The 12136-nt window shown below is 40.3% G+C and overlaps 2 protein-coding genes across 4 annotated transcripts in view; one reads left to right on the top strand and one right to left on the bottom strand.

Annotated features, from left to right (window-relative positions):
• OXCT1 (3-oxoacid CoA-transferase 1) overlaps positions 1 to 12136 on the bottom strand; it is a 154998-nt gene that overhangs the window by 142542 nt on the left and 320 nt on the right. For all 3 annotated transcript variants that reach the window (XR_007461595.1, XM_049648705.1, XM_049648704.1), the window contains exons 2-3: positions 3507 to 3615; positions 2315 to 2405 (exon numbers count right to left, since the gene is read on the bottom strand). Coding sequence is in view for 2 of the 3 variants with exons in the window: in XM_049648705.1 (XP_049504662.1) it covers positions 2315 to 2405; positions 3507 to 3615 (200 nt within the window). In the remaining variant the exon portion in view is untranslated. The remainder of the gene's footprint in view (positions 1 to 2314; positions 2406 to 3506; positions 3616 to 12136) is intronic.
• The window catches only part of RIMOC1 (RAB7A interacting MON1-CCZ1 complex subunit 1), a 46805-nt gene continuing 45997 nt past the window's right edge, over positions 11329 to 12136 (top strand). The window contains exon 1 of the mRNA XM_049648713.1: positions 11329 to 12110. Coding sequence (XP_049504670.1) covers positions 12101 to 12110 — 10 coding nt within the window. The 5' untranslated portion in view covers positions 11329 to 12100. The remainder of the gene's footprint in view (positions 12111 to 12136) is intronic.

Below are 12136 nucleotides of genomic sequence, written 5' to 3'. Positions count from 1 at the left end.
TCTCTCCCACTCTAACCTCTTTTTTTTTTTTTTTCTTCCCCTCCCCTATGGGTTTCTGTTAAGTTTCTCAGGATCCACATAAGAGTGAAAACATATGGTATCTGTCTTTCTCTGTATGGCTTATTTCACTTAGCATCACACTCTCCAGTTCCATCTACGTTGCTACAAAGGGCCATATTTCATTCAAGCATCCCACTCTTGATTTTGGCTCAGGTCACCATCTCACAAGGCTGCTTGGAATTCTGTCTCTGTCTGTGTCTCTCTGTTCCCTCCACTCATGCTTGTGCACATGCCCTCCCTCTCTCTATCTCTCAGAATAAACTTTAAAAAAAATTAATAAAATAATCTTGTCAAGAGGAAATGAGTGTGATTAATATAACACACCTAATCTTCCCTTACTTTTGAATTGGTTGATATATAGTATATTGTAAAACTTTTTGCTCATACAGGCTTGTAATTCATATATCAAAGTCTTTTAAAAAATAATGAAAAGCATGGTTTCAATTTTTCCTACCTTCCTAATCAATCCATATCAAAGTACTGATTCATCTAAGTGATCATGAGGGGGAAAGTTTATCTCATCAAGACTAACAGTTAATGCTACATACCCAGGGAGGTAAGTGGTACCTCATGGCAACAGGTCCCTTTCATAACTAAAAACAAAATAAAAACAATCAGGAGTCCTGACCTTTGAAAGACTTCCAATGTGGGCAGATCCTTCCATAAGAAGCCTTTTTCTAAATGAGAGAGAAGTTATTACTTCTAAGTTCTCTCCATTTACTCAACATTTCAAACTATCTTTGGTTCTCCAACAGAGCAATGCTAAGTTTTCCTTATTTGTCTGACTCTAATGGCCAAAACAAAGCCCTCGTTGCCATAGGCCTCTAGGATTTAAACCCACCTAATTGAGAGAATCAACTGCCAATGAGGATATGCAAAGTGCCTTCTTCATGTTCAAGATTTGTGTGGTTATCAGTACTTACTCTGCATCAAGAATTTACACTGATTTATACCATTTCTTGTAAGCACTGAGCTAGCTAGAACACCCAACAAAGTACTGATAGTCAAAAGTATTTTTAATAAGTACAAAGTAAGTTCACAGGGCATGGGACGGGTTTAAGAAATATCAAGTGATCATGAACAAGTCACTTCCCTATTTACAAATGAGTTTCCTCTGTTAAATGAGGGAACTAGAACAGATAACCTCTACAAACCCATCCAGTTCCAGCACTTAGTGACTCTGTGCCTCAGGCTCAGCATAGTACGGAAGAAAAAACTACTTTAAGCAAAAGATCAGTCTGTAATATACCTCAGGGAATAAATACAATTCAGTGTACAAAGAAATGCTAGAAGTCTCCAAAGGAACCCAGAAAGGGGCAAAATCAGTAAGTCTAGAGAAGTTCTTTAATTGGATAAGGTTTCTTTGAGGATGTACAACCTGAGTTGGATCCTAAAAGATGGGAAAGATGTGGATATGCAGAGAAAAGGTGGGAGAACCTTCTAGATGAAAACAAGAGCATAAATAAACTCAGCAAAGAAAACATGAGCACAAATGGAGGATCTGTGTCCTGTCTTAAACAATTGGTACAATTTATTCTAAATTGCATTTATGGTACTAGGCTAAACTGCAAATTTAGTTAATTTTTCAGTTTTTTTCTTCCAAGTCTTTCACTGTTGAAAGAAAACTGATAACTTATCGCTTTATATAAAAATACTTTTTTTTCTTCATAACATATCTTAATGTGCATGCCATTATTAAAATGTGATGGCTTATTGTTGACCACTTTGATTGAGACCCTACTGTCTTAAGTGCTGGCTGCGTATCCTCCTCCTTCTACCAAGACCAGCAACATTTTTAATGATTAATGATAACCTTACATATCATCTAGAATATGGTATAACCAAAGGAAAGACTTGAAACATATTTCAAACCGCTTGAAATCTTCCACTATACAGAATGATCTATAATAACAAAATATAAAGGGACATCTCTGAATTATAAAATGAAAGATTCAATTTGAAAATACATATCTTAACTTTAATAATATATTTGAAATTTAGAAAAATAAAAGCACATCAGATTAAGAGACACATTTATGCAAGTCTGTTTTACTTATGATTATGAAGAATGGTACCAAAAATATTTGAAGAAATGTAACCTCTAACTCTTGAGCTTGTTAAAAACTATCTTTTGATACTTGAGCATGTTGCTCATAAAATGAGGAAAATTTTCATTTCATTCTTAAACTTTGTATAAATATTATAGAGAACTGTCATTTGTTTCAAGCCAATTGTTTTAAAAATGCACACTTACCCTGCATTGTTGCTGACTGCAGTCAGCCCTTTTACTCCAGTCTTTAGTAAAGCTCCTATAAGGTTCTCTGGAATCCCACATAACCCAAAACCTATAGTAAGTGAAAAAGACAAATGATTTGTGAAGAGGATAATGTTCTTTCAGAGAAATCTACGTGTTACTCTTTTCCCTTAAAAAAGAAAAAAAAATGCAAAGCACATTATTAGATCTACTAAGTGAAATATAGACATATCTCAGCAACTCAATAAACGGCTACACAGCTGTATCCAAATGTTCTGGACCATTGTGTAGCACCAGACATCACCGTCAAATCTTTGAACCTTAAGAATAAAGACAAATGCAACCTGCTAATATGGCTACACGATGGTTACCCATTGCATATCTCATACTTTACTGCATATCTAGAGTTTAGAATTCAACCTTTATGTACCTACTTATTCAAGCATGTTTGTTTTATATGCTTCAGTAGAGTTTTGCAGAATCAGAAGCCTAGACTAATGACTTTTACTTCTTTGTATCTTCCACAATTTGTCAAATAGTATTAGGTTTAAAATGGACATTCAATGACTGATCAGTTGAATGGATGAATGAATGAAGAGCAGCCCTAAAAATAAGGCTAGCCTACAACCAAGGCCTAGAAATTAAAAAAAAAAAAAAAAAAAAAAAAAAAAAAAAAAAAATCACAAGAATCAGGTAGCAAGTTTAATGAGTGGTGAGACCATGGTTCTAAAAGACATTCCAAGCAAGGTGAAGCAATAGAACTCAGAGGCCTCAATAACAGATAGGTGCATTTATGCTTTCTATCTCCTAAAATGAGGAATAACCAAAGGAGTGGCTAGCTAAGGGATGAAGAGATCAATGCAGATGTTTTAAGTTAAACAGGATTCCAAAGGATCTAGGAATGTTTTCAAAGCTACTAATAAGACATCCATTTTAAGCTTCAGCTTTTCAAAATAATAGAAAAAGAAACACAAAAAGAAATAAAACGTACAACATTAAGTACTATACTTAATAAACCTTTAACTAATAATTACATAACATGCTGAATTTATTATAATAAAAATAAAATAATGAATTAATAATAAAATAATTGGCATTTTTAATCTACATAGCTTCGCCACTTTGATTTCCCTGCTTTGCTAAAAACATAAGAATGTTACCATCACAAAAAGAAAACAATACTATTACTCACCACCAACCAGAATCGTTGCACCATCAGGGATGTCTTTTACAGCTTCCACTGGATCTGTATAAAATTTGGTATGGCGATGTGTACTGGTTGAAAAGTAGCCAACACATCCCTAAAATATTTTTAAAAATTTTTAAGTGAATAATCATTTAGAGACATATCTTTGCATATACATTCACTTTTTATATATGCAATGATAATTTCACTATCTGCTCTTTGAAAGAAAGAGTGGGGCTGCAAATAATTCACTGTAAGAGTAGAAAGGACATACCCTATCCACACACTATCAACGGACTTCCCTTGTGATCATGATGGATACATTCCATTATATAAAGGAAAATTCTGTGTCATTTGTGGCCACCCAAAACACTGAAAGTTGATAGCCCATACACTGGGACTCAGATTCACAATAATGATGTCATCAAGCATCAGTTTCTGATAGTGAGCTAACCTTCCATTCGGTCAACAAATATTCATTGAGAGCTTACTATGTGCCAACTACTATGGTGCTTACTTCCATCCAGTAAATGCTAAGACATGACTGCTGCCCTGGAGATCAGATATGGTATAACCCATATACAAATACGTAGTTGGGCCCTGACCCAGTCTTAGGTCAGCGAATGCCTCCTAAGAGGACAAGTAATGACCAGCACACAAAAAGATCCATCCCCCTATGGTGCTTGGAGTTTATAGATGCTGCAAAAAATAAGAGACTATGACCTATGAGGGAGGCGTGCCTAGTCTTACCACAGTGATCTATTCGGTGCAAAACGGGTTATCTAGTGAATATTCACAATCAGTTTTAAACGGTTTCTCTCTTTATGCTTCATACACAGTATGGACAGGAGAAAATCAGAGTTCACTGTGTTGTAATCATTCATAATCAATGTCACTTATCCTTTATTTCTTATTATACATTCAACCTAAAAAGAGAAGGAGTAAAGAGCATGGCTCTTGACTCCTCATATGCTGCCATGTTAAAAGGTCTGTAAGTGTTGTAAACTCACACACACTGCCTTACCAGTCTTTGACAGATGACCTATGGGGTCAAGGTAATGGCATTAGTAAGTTTCTAGCATTCTTTTCTTCCTCTATAAACTTCTTTCATAAAAAGTGTCAATTACTACAAAAGCCTATTGCCTTTAAGAGAACTATACTGAAAGCCAAATAAGATCTGCAAAGGTTACACAGATGACTTTTGTCCCTTTAAATTCAACCTTCAGCCAGGTCAGGCAAACACAGGGGGTACGACCTGGCACACCACCCAAATGCCAAAAATAAAAGGAGGCAGAGCTAGAAAGGAAATAGGCTGAGCTGCAGACAGCTTACTTCTCTGTCCCATCCTCAGTGGCAAGGATTTATTGGATTCTATTTGAACACCGAATATTTTTTTTAAATCCTGGAAATGAAAAGTTCAATAAAGAGGCCAACAGATGAATCACAAAATAAAGTTAAGAATGTCTCCTTGAAAATAGAAAAAAGAAAAAGACACAGGTATTCTAATCCTACCAATTCTATTTACAGGTCAAGTTTCTGAAGCTGAGTAAGATTTTGTAATTGTAATGTACCCAACACTGTGTTACAGCAAGACCAGATCCCAGGTTTTGGCCTTCATCACAGAGTCCTTCTACCACAATATGCTCCTTTCCCTGTTTTTTAAAAGCCCTAATCTTACTCTATTTCATTATTTAGAGACAACAAATCATTATGAATACGCTATTTTTTCACGAGGAACTCTACTGTCATTATCTTCACTAAACAGTGAAGGACAAGTCAAGTCATTGCTCTGTACACCTTAAACTTAGTGTTGTTTGTCCATTATATCTCAGTAAAATTGGGGAAAAAGTGTAAAAACATGAAATATATAAATTAATGCTAATCCTATCTCTTACCAAAAAAAAAAAAAAGTGGGGGTGCTGGTGAAGAGTCAGGGCCTCAGCAGGAGGAGGAGGAAGAAAATAAAAGAATTCATCTACACCTAAGCAGTCTAGGGGAGAGGTCACCCTGAACTACTTATCTATAGACTAAGAAACATGAATCCTATAGAGAGGAAGTCAAAAGAAAAGTCATTTCTCCTACAGATCCAGGACACTTTTGGGGTTCACAAGGAGAAACAAAAGCATAAACAGACTTGACAGGTCTTCTGTTCCTCTGTTTCAGCTGAAAACTAGTATCTTCATTAGTCAGAAATTATTGAAACACTTGCCCCACACCTTGAAAAAAAATACCTCAGAAGTATTTTAGAAAAGACTCAAGTGTCTCACATTTATCCAGATAATGAAAAGCTAAACACAAATAGATGCTCAATGTTTGCAGGGAATGGGAGAATGGCTCAATATACTTAAGAATTTATGTCCAACTTTGTTTTTTTCATTTTTCACACATTCGGTGAATGTTGACTTTTGCTATCTGTTATATTGACAGTTGATATCTACTTGCTGAGAAATCAATAGCGTGGCTTAATGGGCCACACTCCAGTAATCCCGGGGTCAAAAATACCCTTGTTTCAAATTCCAGTTCAACCACAATTGCATGACACTGAGAAAATTGCAAAATCGGGGGGGGGGGGGTGGATTTTAAATTTACAAAAGGATGACAGTTGTTTCTCAAGGATACAGTGAGGATTAAGTAATGGTATAGCAGAAACACTCAGCCCTGGCCTCAGTCCTGGGCTTGGACTACAGAAGATACCCTGGGGATGTTTGCTTCTTTTGGAGAAGATTAACTTGTCATTGATTGGAGTTTAGTTCTCATTTAAAAAATTTTTTTTAAGTTTATCAATTTTTGAAAGAGAGATTGGGGGGGAGATTGGGGGGGGATCCTGGGTGGGGAGGAGCCTGGGGGGGGGGCAGAGAGAGAGAGAGGGAAACACAGAATCTGAAGCAGGCTCCAGGCTCTGAGCTGTCAGCACAGAGCCCGACGCAGGGCTCAAACTCATGAACCGTCATGAGATCATGACCTGAGCTGAAGTCAGACGCTTAGCCGACTGAGCCACCCAGGCACCCCAGTTTTCATTTTTAACCTCCCTGCTGTACCCTACTCATACACACATGTATGTACATATTACTGATTTGACAAAGAATTTTTTTAGCATGACCCATGCTAGAGCAAATTAATCCACACCGTTTTTGTTGAGGGTTTGAAAAATGGGTCCTAGCTTTAAGATTATTTGAACACGTTTATTTTATTTGTAGTCAAATTTGCCATTCTAAGTATTCAAAGATTACCAGGCAAGCTAGAAGCATGCATGCAGGTAGGGAGGCAAAGAGGAAGCACGGTGTCTGAAACCAGTTGCACCAGAATGTTTCCTGTGTATCTTTAAGGCTTCAAGTCTGGGCGGGGTGGGGGGGGGGGGGGGAAGCAGCATCCTAGGGAAAGCCTTGGGTTTGTTTTCTGAACAGGCTTTCTCCCTGCCCACATTCTCTCCCATACCCCCAGGCTTTGGGAGTCAAGGAGCATCACTGCTAACACCCTCTAAGACTAAGCAGGAGAGGTGCCTTTTTTCTTAGGTAACTGAATTCAAAGTGAAGCTCTATGCTGCTCATAAATTGACATGTCTTCTAAAATGCTAGAACAATGAGGTAAAAAGACCCAAGTACCATCTGCTAATAGCCTTCAAGTTTGCAGAGGTTACCAAAAGAACAAAGAGTGATGAACTGTTCAGCTTCAACATCTATTTATTCTGAGGATAATTTTTTTCACCAAGGTCTTCTTTAATATTCACCTAGTGTATTTCATTTTGCTTTTCCACTCTCCCACCTTCTGCAAAATTTCACTTTATGTTGCCACTAGTTTCTGCTATTGCTACTGGAGGAAGGAAATAAAAATGACTGTACCACAAAAGATCAAAGTACTGAAGTGCAAGAAATAATCAAAATTCTTACACTACAAATTTTTTTCTATTTAATCTATTTCTCTTTTTAAAATCCTCTCCATCTTCACTCTTTGTCCTCTGGTTCAAATTCTTGCATTTAGAATCTGAAAACCGATTTCACAGTTGAGCCTAAATTTCATCTCATGGCTTCCCAACTCAGAATCTCCTTCCTTTCTTACCACTTCCACCATTACTTCTTGTGCCTAAATTTCTTTTTTTCTTGTCATTCAATGCTCCAGAACTTCAAAAAAATGCACTTCATCTTGAAGTCCTTTAAGGGAAACTCAACACAGCATATTGCTTTTTTATCTTTAAATTATCTTATCTTAATGATATGGAACTGTACACCCAGGTGATACTGACCTTGTCACCTTACAGTTAAATAAATCAGGACACAGGAAGACCGATACTGCCCACTTCAGTTGAAAGTTTGATCCACAGAAGTGGGGAACAGAAGTCATATGGAGAGAGATGAAGAGGACCCTCTTGGGAGGAAAAGACAGTAATACGTGGGTAGCTAAACACACACACTTGGCAAGGAGCATAGAGTACCACGGCCAAGCAGAGGTGATGACGTGTTGAAATGCTTTAGTGCGTTTAGTGTGAAATGCTTTGATGATGGTCCATTACGGGACAAGTATCTGTCAAAAGGTAGAATGTTCACCTTAAACTAAACACTACCAGTTACACACTTATAACATGAATAAATAACTTGCAAGGAGCTCACAGGGAATTACTGACACTAGGCAATTCTCTAAAGCAGGAGCATACTGTTTCTGAGGGAACATACATGTTCTATTCCAATGATGGATTGATGCCCAGCACTTTAAAGGAGCACAGGTGAAGGAGTGATGCATTCTGCCTGGTAGATCAGAAAGCACGAGGAGCTTGCCAAGAGTTAAAATACTAATGAGGATGGGGAATCCAGAAAGAGAAGAAGCAGGAGTAAAGGCATGGAGATATAAGGCTCTCACTGTGTTTGCTCAAGGACATGTGGGATCAGGTCCCATGGAGAGAAGCTTGTGAAGATAAGGCTAGAAAAGGAGACTGAGACAGGCTGTGGAAGACTTTAAGGACCATACTAGAATTTCAACTTCATCCTTCAATGAGGAAGGGACAGCAAAGCTTTTGAAACAGAGATGTCACAACTCCTATGAAAGCCTGAGACATGAAAGTGGCAGAGGAAATCATTCTTTCATTCACCCATTTGATCAAAAAAATATCCATTTTGCATCAAACATACTAAATACTGGAATACAGGATTAAACAGAAAACTACTCAGGGGGCACCTGGGTGGCTCAGTTGGGTAAGCACCTGGCTCTTGGTTTTGGCTCAGGTCATTATCTCATGGTTCATGGGTTTATGCCCCACATTGGGCTCTGAGATGACAGTATTGGGACTGTCTCTCTCTCCCTCCTTCTGTCCCTCCCCCATGCTCTCTCTTTCTCTCAAAATAAATAAATCTTAAAAAAAAAAAAAAAAGAAAAAGAAAACACTCTGGCATAGTCCCTGCACGGATGAAACTTATAAACTACTCAGGCTAAGTCATTAAATAATTACAAAAACTTAAATACAACTGTAATATCCAATCAGGGAGCCGTAAGGAATAGATGGTTGCTGGGAAAGAGTACCAAGGACAAACCCGCAGAAATTTCAGGAAAGGTACATACATGGCATCGCTTATCAACTGGAGGTGGAGGGAAGAGGGGAGGAAAGAAGGATACCAAGACTTCTAGCTTACACACTGGATGGATACTGGTACGGTTAGCCATAATGAAAACAAAACAAAACAAGGGAGGAAAAAGCCACTTTGTGGCTGGGTCATTTTGGGTCAGAAAGAGCTTGAAGCACTAAGTGACATCCAGGTGGAGTTGACCAGTAAGTTGTACCAGGACTGCAGCTCAGGGGAGAATGGAATTGAAGGGAGATATGGGAAAAAATAAGTTCAAGAAAGAAAGGTAAGTAAAGTATTAATGGTAGTTTGAGGACCTTTTTCTAGTAATAATTTTCCCCAGTAAATGGAAAATAGTATTAAATGCTCCCTCTAAAATAGTAATGGAGAAGAAAGATAACTTCAGATAGTCTATTCAAATCTAAGTCCATGCCAATGGCTCTGAAATGTAGTCCTCAGACCCAAAGCATCAACATCACCTGGGAACTCATTTATGCAAAGTGTGCTTCAAGCCCCACCCACCCGGCTGGACCCTGGCAACCTCTCTGATAAAGCCTCCAGGCAATTCTGAGGCTCACTCAAGTTTGAGAGACTTGCCAAACACACACACAACACACACACCATCTCATTTGGGCTGTTGGTTATGTTTAGCAAAAAAGTTCTCAAGGTTACTATTTCTGTTTGTCCAGAGTTCTTTCATCCATATATTAAACATGTATTGAATGTCTATACTATGCCTGATAGTATGTAATGTTGAAAGGGATGGAGGGTGCCTGTGTGGTCATATCAGGTGAGCCACTGACTTCAACTCAGGTCATGATCTTGCGTTGATGGGTTCGAGCCCCACATCGGGCCTCCCTGCTATCATTGCAGAGCTCACTTTGGATCCTCTGTCTCCCTCTTCTGCCCTTCCCTGCTCATGCTCTCTCTTTCTCTCTCTCTCAAAAATAAATAAACATTTAAAAATTTTTTTAAAAAGTGTTGGAGAATAAGGTATATGATATTGTTCCTGACAACCAGAAACTTTCATCTTGTTAAGCAGTCAACGTATACATTTGAAAAGTTAAACAAGCACCCAAGTGTTAAAGTTTAAGGGAAGTTAGAGATGAGAATTCAAGAACTAAATAATCGTAATGCCAAGTGCCTAGCCTGAAGAAACACCTGCATGCAGGCACTTGGATCTATGACAATCAAACTGGAAAGGAAGAAACTTTGGACCCTCATATGAACTTTCAATGAGGTACAGCCTCTAATTTTTTTTTTTAATGTTGGTTTATTTATTTTGAGAGAGAAAGAGCCTGAGCAAGAGCAGGGGGAGAGGCACAGAGAATTCCAAGCAAGCTCTGATTTGTCAGCATGGAGCCCAAGGGAAGGGGAGGGGCAATCCTGATACCATGACACTGAGCTAAAATCAAGAGACAAGAGAGGCACCTGGGTGGCTCAGTTGGTTGAGTGTCTGACTTGTGCTCAGGTCATGATCTCATGGTCCATGAGTTCAAGCCCCACATGGGGCTCTGTGCAGACAGCTCAGAGCCTGGATCCTGCTCTGGATTATGTGTCTCCCTCTCTCTCTGCCCTCTCCTCCAACTGCTCATGCTCTGTCTCTGTCTCAAAAATAAATAAACGTTAAAATTTAAAATAAAATCAAGAGACAAGAGTAGGAGGCTTAACTGCCTTAGCCACCCAGGCGCCCCACAAAACCTCTAATTTGTAACTGCCACCTGAGAGGTTTGCTGGGCTTCAGAAGTGGTTTAATGCTATACCTAAATATGGAAAGTGAGTAAATTACACTTAGGCAAATAAGTAACTGGCAAAAGAGCAAATGTGTTTAACCTCTAGGCAGGGTATCACAGTGTCCTGGCATGCATTAGTTTCAAAAGCACCTGCAACAATGTGACTGAAGGTTAGTCAAGTGCCCTTCTAATAATGCTTTATAAACCCAAAGCTACCTGCAATTACCAAAAAGCTTCCTTTCCTAAGAGGCATTTATGAGTAAAATGTTCCAGTTCTACATCACCCCCTAGCATTTACCTAAGAGGTTTAGTGGCCCCTGAGTTCACTGTTGTCAAGAGACTGGATGCGGGAAACAGTAATGGGGCGGGGCAGTCTGTGAGTACACCGTGTGCAAGGTATGTTTTTCAAGTACAAAACTATCACTTAATACGCTACTAAGTTAAAAAGGTCCCTTTTCGTTGTTGTTCTCTTGCAAGGAAGAGGTTCCGCGGTTACCATGGTAGCGGAGATGAGCTACACTCCACTCACTTCTGGGCCAGTACTGGCCTCAGGGAACTCGGAACACGAATTCCAGCTGAGCTTGGGCTACATTTAGGGACAGAGCAAGGCAAAAAAACCAAAACAAAACAAAACAAAAAACCTATCAACTAACAATCGCCGCGAAGAGTGTCTCAGGATACCACTTGTTGGCGAATTGGCAGTAAGGGCGGAACAAGATTTTCTAAGGGTTTGAAAACGGAAATCCTCCAACGAGGATGCCGGCGCCCCAAGACCGCGCGCGAGCCACGGCGGGCCGGAGCGCTACAGGCTTCTCCGCTGGATAAAGAAGATGCCCAGGCGTGCGCTCCAGTCCGGGTTCCCTTTCCCACCGCCGCGGTGCTGTGCGGCGCAGCCAAAAAAGGGAAGACAGGGAGGGGACGGCATTCCACCTCCAAGGCACCCGGCATCCGCCCCCTCAGCGGCCAACTCATGCCGTTCCGTGGCTAACCAGCCCTGGGTTCTGGGCCTCTAGAGGCCCCCCAGCCCTCAAATCCCAGTGCGGGGTGCAAACCTGCCCCCTGCTGCCGTCACCCCTACCCCGCCGTAGACACGTGCGCCCTCCCGGTGCCCCCCTGAGGACGCGATTGTGCCCTGAAGGGCGTCTCGCCGCTGCCAAACGCCGTCCCGCCCGCTTGCAGCCCCTTGGCGCGCCTCTACGCCCGGTCTCGCCTGGCTCGGGGAATCGGCTGCAGAACCGCGCAAAGGCAGCCACCCGAAGGAGCAGCGAGGCAAGGCAGGCGTCGGTGCGTCTCGCTGCCTCTGGACCCGGCGCCACGGATGCTAACTTGTAGGTTGGACAGCGTGGGTGCGGGC

The sequence above is a fragment of the Panthera uncia genome (assembly GCF_023721935.1).
Source record: "Panthera uncia isolate 11264 chromosome A1 unlocalized genomic scaffold, Puncia_PCG_1.0 HiC_scaffold_17, whole genome shotgun sequence".
Taxonomy (NCBI): domain Eukaryota; kingdom Metazoa; phylum Chordata; class Mammalia; order Carnivora; family Felidae; genus Panthera; species Panthera uncia.
Note: the sequence above shows the minus strand (reverse complement) of the source record. Positions and strands in the feature narration are given on the sequence as shown.